Below are 19,520 nucleotides of genomic sequence, written 5' to 3' on the forward strand. Positions count from 1 at the left end.
GGGGAAGACATAGTAAAGAGAAGAAAGACGGAAGGAACATGAGAGAGGAAGAAAAAGAGGAAAAAGGTAGAAACACAGAAAAGGAAGGAGAAGGGAAAGGAAAAGGTTCAAAGAGAAGAGAAAGAGAAGAAAGCAAAAAAATGAGGAGAAAAGGAAGAAAGTAAAAAAGAGAAAGATGATAGAGAATGGTGGAGAGGAAAAACAAACTAAGCTAAAGAACATATTTACAATTTGAAAAAAAAAGTAAGGAGCAGAAAGAAGGAAAAGAGAAGAATAACAAAGAATGAAGAAAAACAAGGGAGAAAGAAGGAAAAGAGGGAAGAGAAAACAAAAAGGAACCAATAGGAAAGAAAAGAGTGAGAAAACATAGTAAAAGGAGAAAAGAAGGAAGGAAGATGAGAGGAAGAAAAGAGAAAAGAAGTAGAAACACAGAGGAAGGAGAAGAAAAAGGTCTAAAGAGAAGGGAAGAAGAGAAAGAAAGCACAAAAAAGGAGAAGAAAGAGAAGAAAGAAATAAAAAAAATGAGAAAAGGAAGAAAGTAAAAAGAGAAAGACGATAGATGAGAATGGTGGAGAGGAGAGACAAACTAGGCTAAAGCACAAATTTACATCTTGATTAGACTCTTCCTGATTTCCCTTTTCATTCCTTCAGAATGTGCCAATTCCTGGTATAGGCTCCTTGTCCCCTCTCCCATTCAGGCCTAGATCTTACAATCTCAAGCGTGCCTCTACTCTGTAGAGTAGAGTGCCAATACTCTGATCCCTGACTCAGCTCTTCTCGAAGACCACAGAACTAATTAAGGAAGGAGAATCAACTTTCTCATCTGGACTATCCTTGTGGCTCCCCCACCTCCCCCCATCGAGCCAATGAGATTACCTACAAAGCTATATTTTCTTTTCCCTGTCCCCAATTTCCCCACCCCTCATCCCCAGAGAGCAGCCATTTTTGGATCAAGTTGGCTTCTTACCTTGATGTCAGGAAACTGGCCTAGATAAGTGTCCATGGTCAGAAGCGCCTGGTCCACCAGTTTCTGATGGTAATCCATCCATAGCAGGTCATTGTTCTAGAGCACATTTAAACACAAGTGGTCAGAATATGCCCAATACCAACTCCCCAGGACCATGGGAGCCACTCATGGTATATAACTTTATTTTTAAATTTATTTTTATTAAGATTAACTAAAAATGAATTTTAAAATATACACATATAAGCAATTTATATTCTTACTAATCCCAGAGGACCTGGGGGAAGGAAGGTAGGGAAGAGGTCACTTAGTTTAAGGAAGAAGAAACTAAGATCCAAAATAGGTGGGCTGCTATAAACTGGGGAAAATCTGAAAACAGACCCCAAAAAACATACAAAATAACTACAACAATGGAAATCAAAGAAACACCACAAGATTTTTTGTAAAAGTTAACCAAATTAAAAATAACATGCATAGCTGGAAAGAGCTAAGAGAAGACATCTCCATCCCACCCCTTTACAAAGGTAGGAGGTCCATGTGTATGAAACAATGCATATATTTTCAGATTTTTTTGGATGCTAATATTGGCTGATTTTTTCCCCTTATTTTTCTTTTTTCTCTTTAAAAATAATATTTATTACACAGAAAGGCTCTCTTGGGATCAGGAGGAAGGGGGGTACTGGGAAAATTTAGGGTGATATAAAAAAAAGACAGCAATAAAAACTTACTTAAAATAACTTTTTTAATCCTTACCTTCTGTCTTAGAATTGATAATAAGTATTGGTTCCAAGGCAGAAGAGTGGTAAGGGCTAGGTAATTGGTGTTAAGAGACTTACCCACAGTCACAAAGCTAGAAGTATCTGAGGAAAGAATTGAATTTAGATCCTCTATCCACCTAGTTATCCCCAAAATCAAGATTTAAAAAAATAGATTTCAAGTGTAGATTACTGCACATATCATCAGATGTTTTTCCCCATATACTGATTGTTTTTCTTTTTCTTCTTCCTCTTTTTCTTTAAAAAAAAAAATCTCAATTGTATGAGATGACACTCTGGGGAGGGAAAAGGATTCAAAGAAAGGAAATTAGGTGATAAAAACAAAGATGCCAATAAAAACTTTATTTTTAAAAGAAAATGGGAGGGGGCAGTTAGGTAGCTCAGTGGATTGAGAGTCAGGCCTAGAGACAGGAAGTCCTAGGTTCAAACCTAGCTCAGACACTTCTTAGCTGTGTGACCCTGGGCAAGTTGCTTATCCCCCATTGCCTAGCCCTTAATGCTCTTCTGCCTTGGAACCAATACATAGTATTGATTCTAAGGCATAAGGTAAGGATTTTCAAAAAAAGAAAATTAAAGAAAACAAAAGAAATTGGGAGAGGCAGGTTGGTGGCTCAGTAAATTGAGAGCCAGGCCTAAATGCCAGTGGGTCCTGGGTTCAAATGTGACTTAAAATACTTACTGGCTGTGTATCCCTGGACAAGTCATCTAATCTCCACTGCCTAGCCTTTACTACTCTTCTAGGGTGGGGGGGGGGGGTAGGGAAGGAAGGAAGGAAGGAAGGAAGGAAGGAAGGAAGGAAGGAAGGAAGGAAGGAAGGAAGGAAGGAAGGAAGGAAGGACCTAGAACTAATAAATGCTTGTTGACTTCACTTAGAATAAAGGATTGATTTCTATATGGTTTACACTACAAGTAGAATAATTTGAGTTCAGAGAATGGAGAGAATTGTGTAGACTAGAGTAATCAGAGAAGACATCATAAAGGAGATGGCACTGAAGGGATGAATATTCATTGGGAAGATGCGGAAGACAAGTTCTGGTCTGGAGGAAAGGAATAATATCTCTGAGCGGAGACTATTATCGTCCTGGTTATTTTCATGGTGATCTCTGATTTTATATTTATTTCCTTATATTCTCTCCTAGTTGCTCTCCCAAGTTCTCTCTCTTTTAAGAAAAGACTAAAGGTCAGATGAGTTGACCAAAGCCACATATCAAGTCTAGGGCTGAGCCAGTACTAGAATTCAAATCACTGCACCTCCCCATGCCCAGAACTAGCCACACTAGGCACTCTCCACATTCCTCTAAAAGGTGATGCTTCAGGATGATTGTTGACTCAGAAATTGCTGTCTAAGATTCGATCACCTCATAATTACAAATGATAAGGAGCAGCTACATAGCTCAGTGAATAGAGATGGAGATGGGAGGTCCTGGGTTCAAAACTGACCTCAGAAACTTTCTGGCTGTGTGGTTCTGGGCAAGTCATTTAACCCTAATTACTCTGCCCTCATTGCTCTTCTGCCTTGGAACCAATACTTAATTTACATTCTAAGACAAAAAGTCAAGATTTAAAAAAATGATAAGGGACTTATGGTTACCTCTCTATCTAGAACAGTGTTTTGTAGTTAATCGCATGTGTTTAATACATGTTTGTTAAATTAAACTAAAAAAAAATCTGCTGTCTAAGTGGCAAGAGCTTTGGCAGGACAGAATCTTTGGAAGCAATAGCTTCCCTGATTTCATCTCACTCCACAACTGATAGCTCGAGAAATTCCAGCCCTTCTGGAAAGCCTTACCTGGCTAACCAAGAGAGGGGCTGTTCCATTACCAACTCTGTTTTGTGTGGGTGTGCAGGTACCATGTTTGACCTTCCCACTGGTTGTTGGAATATCATACCCCTCTCTCAGTCTGGACTCTCTCAGTTTTAGGGTAGGATTTACCTTTGGCGGTTAGACAGTGGCACTGAGAGGTGGGAGAAAAGGGAGGAGAAAGAATCTAAGGGCAGGACCTCCAAAAAAAATTATAAAGATTCTTTCTTTATCACTTTCTACCTTCCCATGTCAGTACCCATTTCCTGATTTTAATGATGCTCGAGAGCCAAGATCCTATTTCTTGGGTCCTATGACCCCACTGCCTTGCTTTCAGCTGCCATTCTTCTTTCTTTCCCAGGGGTATCTGTAGTTTAGTCAGGGATTCTTGAAGCTAGAAAATCCTTCAAGACGAAAAGGAATGAATTTCCTAAGGTAAGATTTCAGGCATGAGACTTGCTGGTGCCCCTCTAATCACCCTTCTTCAACCTCCATCCATATTTGACTCTTCTGACCATGAGGTTGGGAGGAGGGCGGCAGATCAAAGAAGGATTGTTTTGTGCCTTTTGTGGTAAGAGGCTGGTCATCTATACTACTTCCTTTACTCAGCCCCCATCTCCCTAGCTTTTCCCTCTTGGCTTGTGTTTTTCTCTCTGTGTCTTCCCTCTCTCTGCCTCTAACAACCCTTCAGCAAATGAGGAATCAACTCCCAATGCCTCTCTTGCTGCTGGGTCAGCCAATCTGCCCTCTTGCCTTCTCTCATTTAATTTATAGTCTACCTTAAAGAAAGACTTCTGACTGTCCAACTCCTCTGACTTTTCTGTCTTTTCTTTCCTGGTTAGAAAATATGTCTGGAGGAACCCTTATAAAAAGTCATATGGATTTTCCTCAGGGCCATAACTAAGGAATAACTTAACAAGATGGGTCACAGTTAGAAAGTCAACATGATATGATGGAAAAAATGCTAAATTTGGAGCCTGCTGAAACCTGGGATTAAAACTAACATGTAACCTTAACATCTCTAGACTCAGTTTTCTCATCTATAAGATGGGAATGATAATACCTATCTCGGTATTTTTTAAATTAATGTTTGTTTGTTACATTAAGACCATATATTAAGATGCAAAAACTTTATAGTTAAATGCAGAAAAGAAGAAATATCAAATGCATCCTTTTCAAATGTATCTTTTTCATAATGCAATTAAAACTATATTTAGTAAGGGACCATGGAAAAATAGAATAAAAATTAATTGAAGGCTAAATAACTGACTGGGAGATTTTTTTTTTGGCTGTTAAATATACAGTAGCAATATTTATTTCAACACTTGTATAAAAAAGATGTTTCTCCAGGCCAGATGATTTGATATAAAAATCAAACTCATCATATTCCCCCTTCCCCTGCCCCCAATAGTCTTTTCTATATCAAATGCAATCAGAAATTTGTTTGTAAACATCTGCTTCCAAAACAAAGTTATCAGTTAAGTGATAACGAAATAAAGAAAATCGATTGGACTGAAGAGCAAGAGAAACCTTATATGGAAAGCACTCAGTAAGCCTTAAACCAATTGTCCCTTCTGATGTTTGCATAAAGCCACAGATTATGTTGTATCCGTTCTTGTGGCTTTTATTTTCAGATGTTAAGTAAGACTTTATTGCAGGAGGCTTGGTAAACAAGGGAAAGCACACCAAAAGAGTCAGTCAGCCTAGACTCCAATCCTAATGCTGATTCCCTTTGTGACCTTGCAGAAGTCACTTTACATCCCTTGTCTGGCCTCAGTTTTCTCATCTTTAAATTGAGAGGTTTGGACAAGAAGGGATCTAAGGTCCTTTCCAGCTTTATAGGTAGAGTCCTGAAATATTTCACCTCCTAATTTTCTCCTTTCAGTTTATTTTCACCAATCCCTGTTTCTTTCTTTTTCTTTTTTTTAATGATGTGGTCACCCCTACTGAGATTTTATCAATTCGACAGATGTTTATTAAGCACATACTAGGTACAAATTCTTCATTAAAGTCCTGCAATGGCCCATCATGTGATGAAGATGGCTCTGGGCACTTGAAGATTATACATGAGGTCATCCAGGGCAGAGGACAACTAGGTGGCTCAGTGGATAGAGCGCCAGGCCTGGAATCAGAAGGGCCTGGGTTTAAATTTGGCCTCAGACACTTCCTAGCAGTGTGACCTTGGACAAGTCACTTAACCCCAATTGCCCAGCCCTTGCCCTTCTGTCTTAGTCAAAAAGTAAGGGTTTGGCCACTGGAATTGTATGTCGGCTATGGGGGGTGGGGAGTTTGGGAGAGAGGGAAAAAACATGAAACACATAACTATGGGAAAATATTCAAAATAAAAAAATAAAAATAAAAAAGTAAGGGTTTGGGGGTGGGGGGTGATTCTGTGGGTCCAACCAACCTGGAAAGACTTCAGATATGTGCCTAGGGAGGTATTGGTTTTCTGTCATCCAAGGACCAGTCTGAGAGGAGAGCTGGCCATCCAATGATGATATTTTCTAACTACAGCTAACCATAAAGATATACAAAATGCTAAAATTCCCAATGGAAGGGGCACATGAGCTGATGAAAACATGGGCCTTGAAGTATGTGTTAAGTTCAGAGGGAGATGCAAAGATGAATAAGACCAAAGCCTCCCCTCAAGGACCTTACAATCTAGAAGGGAAAAGCAGGCATTCCTTCCAAAACCCTGGGTGAGAAGTGGAGCGCCCCTGAGATCCGGAAAATCCACATCAAATGTTTTTGGCTCTCCCTTCACACCAGAGAAGAAGTCTAAAGTTTTTCTTTTTTCCTTTTATGGGGTGTTTCCAGCAATTACTATAAAATTTGAGTTAAGTATTTGGCCATAGGCTATGTGTAGGTCAACCTTAACATTTCTAGCCTTTGTGTGTCTTCTGTTGGCTTTCAAGTTCTTTTTGCAAATTTTAGTTTTTTTACTTTTTTCAACTTTAAAAAAGAAATTGTGTATATTTATGGCATTAAAAGAAAAAATATGTTGGTGTTACACAATAATATACATATGTTTTATCTCTCAATTTTTTCTGTGTCATCTAAAAAAACTAATTTCCTACATGGACCCATGATACATTGAAACCACAATGGGGAAAGACGAAATGTGAAAGGGATATTCATATATCTAAGGTTCAATTATGTGTAAGAGAGAGATGTAATTGGGGATGGGGCAAAAAGACTGAGTCTTCATCTTACTTGGGCTGGAAGAGAAGAGGCATCTCAGGGGCATGATCCCCACTAATCTTCAGCAGGGAGCTTGGACTTGCTGTTTCCAACCCTGGCCAGTTCACCCCTTCCTTAGACAGCCTGATTTGCCATCTACTCCTGCGTAGGGAGGAGTAGGATGCCACCATATTGAGGCTGGACTTAAGAGTAGACACCCAAATAGCTTCAAACCCCTAAGCTAGGACAACCTCAGCCCCCCACTTTTTTTTGGGGGGGGAAGAGTTGCATTCCTAGTAACTAGGAATTCTTAGGTACAGCTGGCACAGAGTAGGCATTCAATGAATGGCTTAATCTTCTCTGTGTCTATTCTCTCTCCTGGGCCCTTTCTATAAGACAGCCAACCCACCTTGAGAGTGAGGGAGGTTCCAGAGCGAACAGAGACTATAAAGGCATTTATGAACTTCTTCCAGTTCTACTCTGGGCCTCTTAACTGAGAGTATAGAGAGAATGGAGTCAAACTGAGAGTCTCCAAAAGTTTGAGGAAGGGATAAAGTCAAATATAGAGACTGGACAGAGAGTAGGAGATGGGAGTCAGGACTTAGCATGGTTGTACTGAAAAATAAATGCACACACAGACATGTTTGCTCTAGGTTTCTATAATAAAAACTCTCACTTCAAATATGCCTTAAGATGACAATGGTTAAAAAAAATTCTAATTAAAAAAAAAATCTATAAAGCATTTTCTTTGCAACCACCCCAAGAAGAAGGAGGTGGTATTCAGTTGTTTGAGTCATGTCTAACTCTTCCTGAACCCATATGGGGTTTTCTTGGCCAACATACTGGAGTGGTTTGCCATTTCCTTCTCCAGGTCATTTGACAGATGAGGAACTGAGGTAAACAAGGTTAAGTGACTTGCCCAGGGTCATACAGCTAGGAAGTATCTGAGAACAAATTTGAACTCAGGTCTTCCTTCCTCCAGGGCCAACTCTCTATCCATTGTACCATCTAGCTGCCCAGCATTCTCCCCATTTTACAAATAAGGAAGCTAAGAGATAAACAGGATTTTACCCAATATCTAGTTTAAATTTCTCATTTGTCAAATGAGGAAACTGAGGCCAAAAGAGGTAAATGACTTGTCCCAGTCACACAGCAAACTACTGAAGAGGGGCAGAGCTAGAATTGAGATCTCTGAACCCCCTACTTCCATGGTCTTTCCACATTTCATTCTTGGCCAGGTTTTATTTTTAATTCTCTCTTCCTTCCCTATACTTTCAAAGGAAAGAAGATATACACCTGAGAGTCCAGGAGAAGAACATGTGAAGATAAATACGCTTCCACTGATAGGGAAATATAGGCATGAGGAGATACTTCCCTTTCCCCCATCAAGATAACAGAGCTTCTTGTCTTCACCCCAGGCTAGGCTCATCTTGACCCTCCATCCCCATTTTTTTTATCATTTCCTTTCTCCCCTAGCCTCCCACTCCCCTGCTCCCCAAGCCCAGACCATAGTCTTACTTCTGCTATTTTATTTGTTTCTTCTCTCCCAGGCCAGTCTGGCTCATACACCTCCTGCAGACACTCTGTTAGCTTCTTCGATGCTTCATGCATTGCTGAAAAGGACACAGAAGAGCTCAATGCAAAACCCACAGACAGAAGGGGGAGGAATCAGGGGTTCCTCCTTCCTTCCTGCCCACCAACCCCAAACCTTTACCACTTCCTCAGATTCCTTCTGATCCCACCCATTGGTGGCCCAGGCTTCCACCTGCAACAAGCCCTAGTCATGTTTCCCATAAAAATGGAATAAGAATATAAGAGAAAGGGCCACCTAGTCAGGGCCCTTAAGTCCTGGCCTACCAGATGCATGTTCTTTTGCCCATTCCTTCGGCTAAATCTAAGGGGATCAGCAGCCAATATAAACACAAACCTGGAGGCAATTCCTAATATGTCTTTGCCTTCAGGCTGTCCTCTCAGATTAACAGAAGGATTAAAAATAGCCAGGACCTCAGGGCAGCTGGGTGGTTCAGTGGATTGAGAGCCAGGCTTAGAGATGGGAAGTCCTGGATTCAAATCTAACCTCAGACACTTCCCAGCTGTATGACCCTGAGCAAATCACTTAACCCTCACTGCCTAATTCCTTACCACTCTTCTGCCTTAGAACCAACAGTATTGGTTCTAAGACAGAAGGTAAGGGTTTAAAAAAAAATAGCCGAGACCTCAGCTAAATATGCCTAGCCAAAGTACCTAAGAACCTTCATTCATCCTTCAAAAAAAAAAAAAAATCAAAGATGGCACCCAGACCCCAAAATTGCAAAGACATAGGCTGTCCTAAAGGTCATGGAAATCCTGCCCCTTGTTCTGACCAAAGAAAATGCATGCAAAAAAATTTCTTCCTTACCTTTGACAGATGCCAAGTAGGTGCGGAGATCCTTCTGCAGCCTGGTCCCTTCTGTCTGCAATGACAAACACAAACTCTTGGTCAACATCTCTGCATCCCAGGAGCTGATTCATGCCCTCCACCCAACTCCTATTTTATACATTCAGTCGAGTTTTTATTAAATACCTATTAGGTGCTCAGAACAGGGGTAGGCACTGTAGGGTATAGAAGTACAAGTTATGGTCCTCACCCTCAAGGAGCTATTAGCCTTGTTAGAGTAATGAGGCACACGACAGAAAAGATCATCACCCAGGAGCACACAGGGGAGCACGTAGCCAAGTGCCATATGAAGAAAAGGAAGGAATTAAACATTTCCATAGCATCTATTATGAGCTAAGTACTTCTTAATTATTGTATGTAGTACTTAAAGTACTACATAATAGATGTATCATCTCATTTGATCACCGTTTTACAGACGAGAAAACTGGAGTAGACTGAAGTTAAGTGATTTATCAGGGTGCCACATTTAGTAAGAACCTGAGGTCACATTTGTAATGGGGAGATTAAGAAGTAGCACCCAGGCGGTCAGGTTGGTTCTAAAGATCTCCCCATTACACATTCCAACTCAGGTCTTCATGACCTCAGGTCCAGTTCTCTATCCATTGCCTCCCCTGTATGACCACAAATGCAAAGGAAGATCATCAAGGGCCGAGGAAAGGCTCGTGGAACGGGAAAAATCAAGATTCTAGCAGTGTAGCTAGAATCTTAATCTGGTCACTCCAAGAGCAGGGAAATGCATGGAGCAAGACACAAAGGCAAAAATGTCCATAATGTGTTCAAGGGATTGTGTGTCATGGAAGAAAGGGCTTTTGGGTTTCACAAGATTTGAGTTCCAGTCCTAGTACCAGCCCTTCTTAGCTATATGACCTTGGGAAATTTAGTTCACTTTGTCTATAAAATGAGGATAATCATACCCAGTCTGCCTACATTACATGGTTGCAGTGAGGCTCAAACGAGTTAGGACAGGCTTAAAAAAATTATAAAGCACAAATGCAAAAGACTATCATTGTAAATCTCAGACACTTCCTAGCTGTGTGACCCTGGGCAAGTCACTTAACCCCCATTGCTTATCTCTTACCACTCTTCTGCTTCGGAACCAGTATTCAGTATCAATTCTAAGACAGAAGATTGGTTATCTTCTACTAAGCATGGTTCCAAGGCAGAAGTACAGTAATTGGGGTTAACTGATTTGTCCAGGGTTACAGCTAGAAAGTATCTGAAATCAAGGGAAAGGTTTGAAGAGAGAGGGGGAGAGAGGGAGGAAGGGAGGAAGAAAGATAAGAGACAAAAAGGGAGTAGAGGAGGGGGGGGAGAGAGGGACAGAGAGAGACAGAGAGACAAAGACAGAGAAGGAAGGAGGAAGAAAGAGAGACAAAGAAGGAATGGAGGAGGGGGAGAGAGAGAAAGAGAAAGACAGACAGACAGGCAGAGACAGACAAACAGACAGATAGACAGAGAGAAGAAGGAAGAAAGAGAAAGACCAGGAGGGAATGGGAAGAGGGAAGAAGGGAGGGAGGGAGAGAGACTATGACTGTTATGGGTTGTTAAAGCACAGACCAGTGAGGATGCCAGGAAGAATGCCACTCTGGATCTGACATAGAGTTCGTGGCTTTGCCATCTCCCAATTATGGGACCTTCAGCAAGTCATTCAACCTGGGTCTCAAGTCATTTCTAAAACTGGAATAATAATACCTCTGCTACTTGCTTTACAAAACATACGGGGAGGAATGGGGGAGGAAACCAAATATTGTGTGTTTATAATGACCAAGTTTGACCCTGGATAAGCATTGAGAAAATCTACCACCCTTCTTCCACTGCAGAGTTTGGGAACACTACATATTACATACTACATATTACATACATACTATTAGGCATGGTCGATGTATTGCTTAGTTTTGCTGAATAGTTTTTTCTTCTTTCTTTTTTATCTTAGAAGGGATGGCTCACTAGTGGAAAAGGAGGGCTAGATGGAATATGACCCCAAAATAAAAGGCAGCTAAAAAAAGTTAGAAATATTTAAGAAGAAAAAAAAATACTGGACTTGAAGCCAGGAGACCTGGGTTGAGCCCAATTCCAATGCTTGCCAGTTGTATGACTAAGATTAAATTCACTTTAGCTCTTAAGTTTCTTCATCTATAAAATAGGAGTGTTACTACTTTTCCTCTCTATCTGACAAAGCTGTTTTTAGGCAAGTACTTTTCAAAGTGTTACAAAAGTGTGAGCTACCATTATCTAGTGGAATCTACTTGAAGAATGGAAGCATTCTAGAGTATCCTAGTCATCTACGTTCAACACAACACTAGCTCAGACTGAGCCCCCAAGGAGAGGAGACACTGGCTGGCCTCATCAGAGTTTGGGGATTGATTGAATGACTACCACTGCCAAGCCTGGGACCAAGCATCCATGATGACTCACTCTGATTTGCCTGCATTTTGTCCAACACTTTAAAGTGGTTAATTGGATTTCAAATGCACAGATATTTTTCCAAACTGTTTCCCCTCTCTCTGCATTTTCCCTCTCTCTTTTCCTACATCCTCTCCTCCATTATCCCATGCCCCACCTCCCTGCCCCTCCTTCCTTCTCCTCTGACCTTCCATATCCTCGGGTCTTGCTTCTCCATGTGTCAGATAAGGATAGCTCAACCTAGAAAAACAATTTGGCTAGGTTCCCTTCACTATACCCAAATTCCTGCCCTACTCAATGGGCTCCGGGAGGTCACTTTCTTCCTTTTCTATAAAATGGGAAAAATAATACCTGTTGTACCTAACTGAGAGTGTCCTTGTAAGCTCATTTGATAGAATGTATGTAAAGTGTTTTGTAAACCTTAAAAGCACTATAGAATGTCAACTGTTATGATTACACAGAAGGTCACCCCCAAGCAATGCTCCCCAACACAATGAACTCTTAACTCCATGGTAGCCTCGCTCGTGGACACAGTGAAGGAGCACACTGCTGCCTCACACTGAGCTCATGAGGAGGGGGGGAGCCTAGCTGGCCCGTACCAGGGCCCGTCACGTTCCTCTTGTGCCCGTGAACAAAGATCTTCTGTCAGCAGGAAACAGATGTGCAAGGAAACCCAGCCTGGAGATTCCCCTGAAAGTCCAAAGCAGGGCCAGCTGCAACCATTACACTGAAACACACTCCCCCAAATGGGGCCCCTTCAAGTCAACCCATCCATCTCTCCCTGGCCATGAGGTGATCACGTCCAAGCCCCAACTCCAAGCAGGGCAGTAAACAATCCAGCCAGCTGTACTCCCAGCAAAACCTGAGCATCCAAATGGTGCCTGCTATTCTTCCAGAGCTGCCCAAGAGACTCTCAGGACCAAGGAGGCCAACATTCTGAGGTCACCCTCCGCACTCTGTGACCATCTGGATGGGGCACAGAGCGGAGGAGGTAAGTCCATCGTCCCAGGGCCCCTTCTCTCTTTCATTCACCCAGGGCTGGCTCCCCCTTATCTCTAGGGTCAAGGCCAAACACCCGGCAATGGGTCTCTAGGCTCAGCCAACAATCTCAGGTCACTTTTTCAAAGCATGTTTGAAGAGAGACTTGACCTTCCCCAGCTCCCACTGAAAGTCCAAAAAGCCTTCCTAGCCCTTTCCCTCTTGCCAAAGAACCCATTTCCAATGAAGGTACTGAAGGACAAGGGTTATTTCACACAAGGAGAAAGATTTCTAATAGCACAGACAAAGAAAAGAGGTTGTTAGCCTAACATGCATCACCTCTGAGCCCCAATGACAAGGACACTTTTCCTAAGCGGACCAGAACTCTTTGAGGCAGGAACTTGACAAGCTGAGTCCAGCTAATGAGTGTCCCAGGTAGACTTAACAGAGATTTTTTTTCATCTTATTTGGGTCCTGGAACCCTCAGGCAGCCTGGTGAAATCTATGGACTCCTTCTCAGAATAATGCTTAAAATGCATAAAATAAAACTATAATAATAGTTCGCATTTATATAGTGCTATTAAACACTTTACAATTATTATCTCACTTGAGCCTCACAACAACCCTGCAAGAGAGGTGCTATTATTATCCACATTTTACAAAAAAAAGAAACCAAGGCAAATGACAACTAAATGACTTGCCAGGGTTGCATAAGATTAAAAAGGAAACCAAATATATTGAAACATAGTTATAAAATAATTTTTTTTAAGTTTATGGACAGGGGCAGCTAGGTGGTGGCTCAGTGAGAGAGCCAGGTCTAAAGACAGGAGATCCTGGATTCAAATCTGGCCTCAAATTCCTCCTAGTTGTGTAACCCTAGACAAGTCACTTAATGCCGATTGCCTTTCCCTCGCCCCTTTTTGTGCCTTGGAACCAACACTTAGTATTAATTCCATGACAGAAGATAAGGGTTTGTTCATTTGTTTGCTTTTTTTTTAAGTCCATGGGCCTCATGTAAAGAACTCCTGGTTTCAAGGATTTTGTAACATTAAGAAAAACTGCCTTAAGGTCTCTGAGAACATATGGGAGGCAACCCTTGTTTTGGCAAATAAAGAAAATTTTTTTGGACTCTCCTCCAAATGAGTCTCTTGGATCCTCTGATGCCCCCTTGCTTCTCCCAACTCCCTCTCCCTCTCCTCACTTTTCTGTTCCTATAACTGAAGACCTCTGACTGCATCCAGAATGTTGAATAAGCAATGGTGCGTGTGGCAAGATATAAAGAACAATGGAATAGAACTCAAGGAATGTGACTTCGAATCCTAGTATTTTTTTTCTTCTCTGAGACTCAGTTCCTTTTCTATAAAATGAGAGGCTAGACAAAGGTTCTTAAGTATTTTGTGTTATTTTGAACAGAACTTTTAAGGTAGAAGGGAACCGAAAGACCATCCGATCTAGCTTCCTCATTTCTCTTAATTTAAAAAAATTGATACCTTTTGTTTTTATTCTATAATCATTTCCCTATATATCCCTCCACCCACCCACCCATCACTGACCCCATCCCTGTAACAAAGGAAATGAGTTAATAAGTAAAACACGGGCCCATCTCCTACTTCTCAAAAGGAAGGGAGTAGGATTTCATCATCTATTTTCTAGGACCAAGCCTCACTACTTTAATCTGAAGTTAATCTAAATTTCAAGGTGCCCCTTTCACAGAGGAAGAAACAGAGCCCCCAAGCTTTGATGCAGCTTACCTACAGTCACGTATTCAGTAACAGCAGGGATTTGAATCCAGGCCTCTGACTCCATGCTAATTCCAGAACGGCATCCAGCATGGCGCCTTACACATAGAACCCAATAAATCACACCAGCACTTTGGTCACTCTCTAGCTAATTCAATCACAAGCCACATTAAGAAGGGCATAGCTTCCAGGAACAAGGAAATGATGGTACCACTACACTCTGCCCTCATTATACCTATCAGGATTATTGTGTTTGTTTCTGGTCACCACTGTTCAAGATAGACATTGACAGGGGGCAGCTGGGTGGCTCAATGGATTTCGAGTCAGACCTAGAGATGGGAGGTCCTGGGTTCAAATGTGGCCTCAGATACTTCCTAAGCTGTGTGACCCTGGACAAGTCACTTAACCCTCATTGCCTAACCCTTACTGCTTCTGTCTTCTGTCTTGGGGCCAATACACAGTATTGATTCTAAGATGGAAGGTAAGGGTTTTTGTTGGTTTTTTTTTTTTAAAGGTAGACATTAATAAACTGGAGAGTGTTCAAAAGGGCAACTAGGATGGTGAAGTGCCTCAAGTTATGATAGTGATGATAAGTTGAATATGGAGAAGAGAAGACTCTGGGGAGGAAAAGGAAGAGGAGGGAAGTATGAGCTAACTTCAAGCATTCAAAAATTTATCATGAGGAAGAAGAATTTTAAAATGAGTTCAAATTCTGCCTTAGACACTTAGTTGCTGCATTACTCTCAGCAATCACTTAACCTCTGTTTGACTCAGTTTGTTTATCTGTAAAATAGGAAAAGCAATAGCATCTGCCTCCCAGGATGATTGTGAGAAGCAAATGAGATAATAATTGTAAAGCACTTAGCACAGTGTCTGGCACATCAAAAGAGGTTACTTAAGATGATGAGGAGGAGGACACAACTGGACTCAGAAGGCAGAATCTGTAGTAATGAGTAGAAGCTGCAACGTGACAAATTTAGGCAAGATGTCAAGAAAAACTTCCCTACAATTAGAGCTAACCAAAAGTGGAATGGGCTACCTAAGAAAATGATGGGGGTTCCTGCCTCTTTTGAGGTCTTCAGGTAAAAGATAGACTACTACTTGTCTGACAATTCCATTCTTTTTCTGGGTTGGACTAAAATGGCCTCTGAGACTCTTTCAAACTCTCAAATTGTGTGACTTGCATCTTATGTCTTTATGTCTTATCTTCCTATTATGCCACTAGCTCCATGATGGCAGACAATATGTCTTAGCTAAACTTGGATTCTTTGGGAACTGATGCAGAGTGAATTGTCACTATGAGGCAGTGAAATGGAAAGTGTACTGGATTTGGGAGTCACAGGACCTGGGTTCAGATCCCAGCTCTGTCCCTTAAAATCTGTGTGACCTTAGACAAGTCCTTTAACCTTTTGTAAGTCTCAGGGTCTTCATCCATGAAATAAGCAAGTTGGACTGGATGACTTTTTTATTTTAATTTTTTTTATTTTTTCCATGATTCATGTTTTAGCCCTCCCCTCATCCCAGAATTGATAAGCAATTCCACTAGGTTATACATACATACATATACATAAAATATCACTCAAACCCATGTCCATATTATTCATTTTTGTAAAAGAGCAATCCTTTAAAACCAAAACCTTAAATCTGGATAACTTCTGAAATTCCCTTCTGGCTCTAAATCTTACAATTCTATAAGCAGAATTAATAGAATAATGCAAATGAAGACCACTAAAAAAATCTCTGAGCAATGAAGTTCAGAAAAAGGGATAAAGACATACGCCTTCTCGCTGATGAAAGAGAGGTGGGGAACTACTAAGCCAAAACACTATGTACATCATTGCTAAACCAAGTTTCTGTAGGATTTGGGTGGGGGTTAATTGTTCTTTTTGGTCTCACAGGAGAATGGATAGAGGAGGTAAATGATTGTGGAATCTTGTCTTTTCCCTTAAATAATCAAAAAATAAGTCATCTTGTCTTTTGAGTTAAGTCTCTTTCTGCTAAGTACTTGCTCTAGTTCCTTATAACCCTGAAGATTTACCATTTTGGGGTACCAAAGTACGGGATTTGACTAGGAGTCCAACTAGTTAGAAGTTAATGGCTTTGCCCCAAGAAAGAACAAACAGAAGAAAGTTATGGCACCCAGGGACTTTAACTTCATTGGGGAATGCAAGTAGAACTCTGGTGTTGTATTATCAAGTAAAAGGAGGTTTCCAACAAAAGTTTTCAACTTTTTTTTTAAATGGACAAAGCAGAATATAGATCAAAGCATACCATTTTTCGCTTGTTTATTTGGGTTTATGTTGTGGGGTTTTGGTTTTATAAGATTATTCACTTACAAAAATGAACAATATGCAAATGTTTTGTGCGATAATACATGTATAATCCAGATTGAATCGCTTGCCAGCTCTGGGAGGGTGAAGGGAAGGAAGGGAGGGAGATAAGTTTGATCATATAACTTCAGAAAACATGTGGAATTTTGTTATTACATGTAATTGCTAAAAAAAAAATTTTAATAAAAATAAATAGAAAATAGAAAAATAAAAAAGGTCAAAGAACATCAATAAAATATATTTGGGGGAATCTCTCTTATCTTTTGATTTCTTATCATGGTATTCTACAAATAGCAGGTACTTAATTAATAAATATTTGCTGAATTAATATTTTTGCAAATGAATATTTTTACAAAAGATGAAGTGACTCTCCAAATTTGTCAATAGAGAACCAACTTAAGTCTCCTGATTTATACTTCAATAATCTTTCCACCAAACTGCAATGATACTAAGAGTTTAAGTTATATTTCCCCTAACACAAGCCACGCTCTGCAAAAGAGGAGTCTAAGCCTCAGAAATGGTCTTACTATTGTGGAATTTGAGAAAGGGAGGTAAGTGTCTCCCCTTTTAAGGACCTACCAAGCTCTATGGGAACAAATGGGGTAATATTCACACTACTGGATATACTTACCTAAAAAGAATCTCCCCTAACTCCCTATCAAATGTGTTAGCAACCCTGGAAAACAAAGAGGATACCCCACCCCTCCTTTCCATACCACTTCTCTTCCCAAGGGACCTGCTCTATTTCTCTCCACCCAGTCCCTCAGAATTGGCCCCACAAGGTCCCTGCCAGGATAAGGGTGGGGAACTGTGAATAATGTACACTCTCATGCAAATGGAAGGGTCACAGAGAGTCTTGTGCCCAATCCTCATATCCTCCCTCAGATTGCCAGGTCCTGCTTGACATATCCCATCCATCCTGCCATTTCCAAAATGATCTGTGCCCCTTGAACCTATGTCTATGATGGCTGAACAGCTCAGATAACACACACACACACACACCAGGTGGTGAAGAGCTATAGCCTAGCACACATGAGGAGCAGTCATTTAGCTAACTTTAGCCCTTGTCTCATTGTCCAACTCAAGGCCAGGACTGTTCTGCACAAACCTCACCCCCTGCCACAAAAGATAAAGTGTTTCTGTCTCCTTTCAGGGACTAGGGGGGAATGTAGTTCATCGTCCACATTCAAAATCTATTAAAGGCCTGATGGAAAGGAAAATGTGCTCTAGCTTTATTCAAAGCCCAGACACTGGGCTATCCCGGGCATCTACCAAGGAAGCATAATCACTTAATCACTTGCTGGACACAGGGAGCCATAAGGTTACTGCACACTCCACAGGGGAGTAGAGTTGAAAACAACTTCCAAAGACCAACCAGACCTTATCTAGAATCCCTGGAGTGATTCGAGCACTGACCCATGCTTAGCAGCCACAGAAGAGATATTATTTTGTCTCCCTGTTGTCAATCACCAAACTGGGGCAAAAGTTGTCTTTGGTATTCCTTGCCTCCCCCTATGGCACTCTTTATCCCTGCTTTCATCCATTCCCTTCCCTACAAAAAATAAGTTCTCATGTTTTATCAGGGCTCCAGATTTGGGGAGAAAAGGAATCCTAGAAACTCATCCAACCTAAAGTGTCAGAGCTGTAACTTATTAGCCACTCCCCAGTAGTGTTGGCATTTTAAAGAAGAGTGTAGACAAGGCAAGGTTTCACTGGAAGGAAGAAATTGCAAATAGTAGCATTTTAGGCACTGTGACAGGTAGAGAGGGCCCCTTCAAATCCTACCACCCAGGCAACCACCTGCTCTACCTACTTGTTAGGTTGACTCCCAAATAAAGGCTCCAGAAAGATTTCATTGGCTTCCTCTCTGCCTGTACTCTCCATCACTTAACTAGCAAAAAAATCAGAAGGACTTTTCCCAAGCAGCCAATTGCTTGTCACACTGGTCCACCCATCTGTTGATGGAGGAAAGCCAAAAGCAGCGGTGTAGCTACTGCCTAAGCAGCCCCTGAAAGGACTGTAGGGCCTCCAATGACCCACCCTGAGGAAATACCTTTAGCATGCTCTTTCTTACACAAGTAACATTCTATTTAGAGGAGGGTTTTTGTTGTTGGTTTTTTAAAACCCTTACCTTTCATCTTAGAATCAATACTGTGTATTGGTTCCAAGGCAGAAGAATGGTAAGGGCTAGGCAACAGAGAGTTAAGTGATTTGCCCAGGGTCGCACAGCTAGGAAGTGTCTGAGGCTACATTTGAACCCACGTCCTCCTGACTCCAGGCCTGGGTCCACTGAACCACTAGCTGCCCCTTAAAAATGTGTTCAAGAGGCAACTGGATGGCTAAGTAGAGCCAGGCCTAGAGATGGGAGGCCCTAGGTTCAAATCTGGCCTCAGACACTTCCTAGCTGTGTGACCCTGGGCAAGTCATTTAACCCCTATTGCCTAGCCCTTACCACCCTTCTGCCTTGGAACCAATACACAGTATTGATTCTAAGATGGAAAGTAAGGGTTTAAAAAAAATGTGTTCAATAGAACCAAAAGCCCATGAGATACTACCTCTGTGTACAATATACAGCTAAAACTTCTAAATCAAGGATATTTAATCATTTTTGTGCCACAGAACTTTTGGCAATTTGGAGAAACCTATGGATTCCTTCTCAGAAAAATAAATGTTTTTAAATGCACAAAATAAAATGTTTAGGATTTCAAAAAGAAGGATAGCAAAAATAAAGGCATAATTTTCCCCCAAAATTCAAAAACCACTCCCCAATAATATATTCAAGATCCCATATTAAAAATCCCTTCTCTAAACTTACAGGTGAGGCCCACTTACTTAAAATCAGCAATCTGACTTGCTTGGAGCAAGGGATAAGAGAACACAGAGCTGACAGACATGGAGACTGATGGACATGG

General features: G+C 41.1%; 1 protein-coding gene across 15 annotated transcripts in view; it reads right to left on the minus strand.

Annotated features, from left to right (window-relative positions):
- The window catches only part of BIN1 (bridging integrator 1), a 147,744-nt gene that overhangs the window by 45,358 nt on the left and 82,866 nt on the right, over nt 1-19,520 (minus strand). For all 15 annotated transcript variants that reach the window (XM_044669946.1, XM_044669949.1, XM_044669947.1 and 12 more), the window contains exons 3-5: nt 9,120-9,174; nt 8,240-8,334; nt 968-1,063 (exon numbers count right to left, since the gene is read on the minus strand). In XM_044669946.1, the coding sequence (XP_044525881.1) occupies nt 968-1,063; nt 8,240-8,334; nt 9,120-9,174 (246 nt within the window). The remainder of the gene's footprint in view (nt 1-967; nt 1,064-8,239; nt 8,335-9,119; nt 9,175-19,520) is intronic.

Source organism: Gracilinanus agilis, chromosome 3 (assembly GCF_016433145.1).
Source record: "Gracilinanus agilis isolate LMUSP501 chromosome 3, AgileGrace, whole genome shotgun sequence".
NCBI classification, from domain to species: Eukaryota; Metazoa; Chordata; class Mammalia; order Didelphimorphia; family Didelphidae; genus Gracilinanus; species Gracilinanus agilis.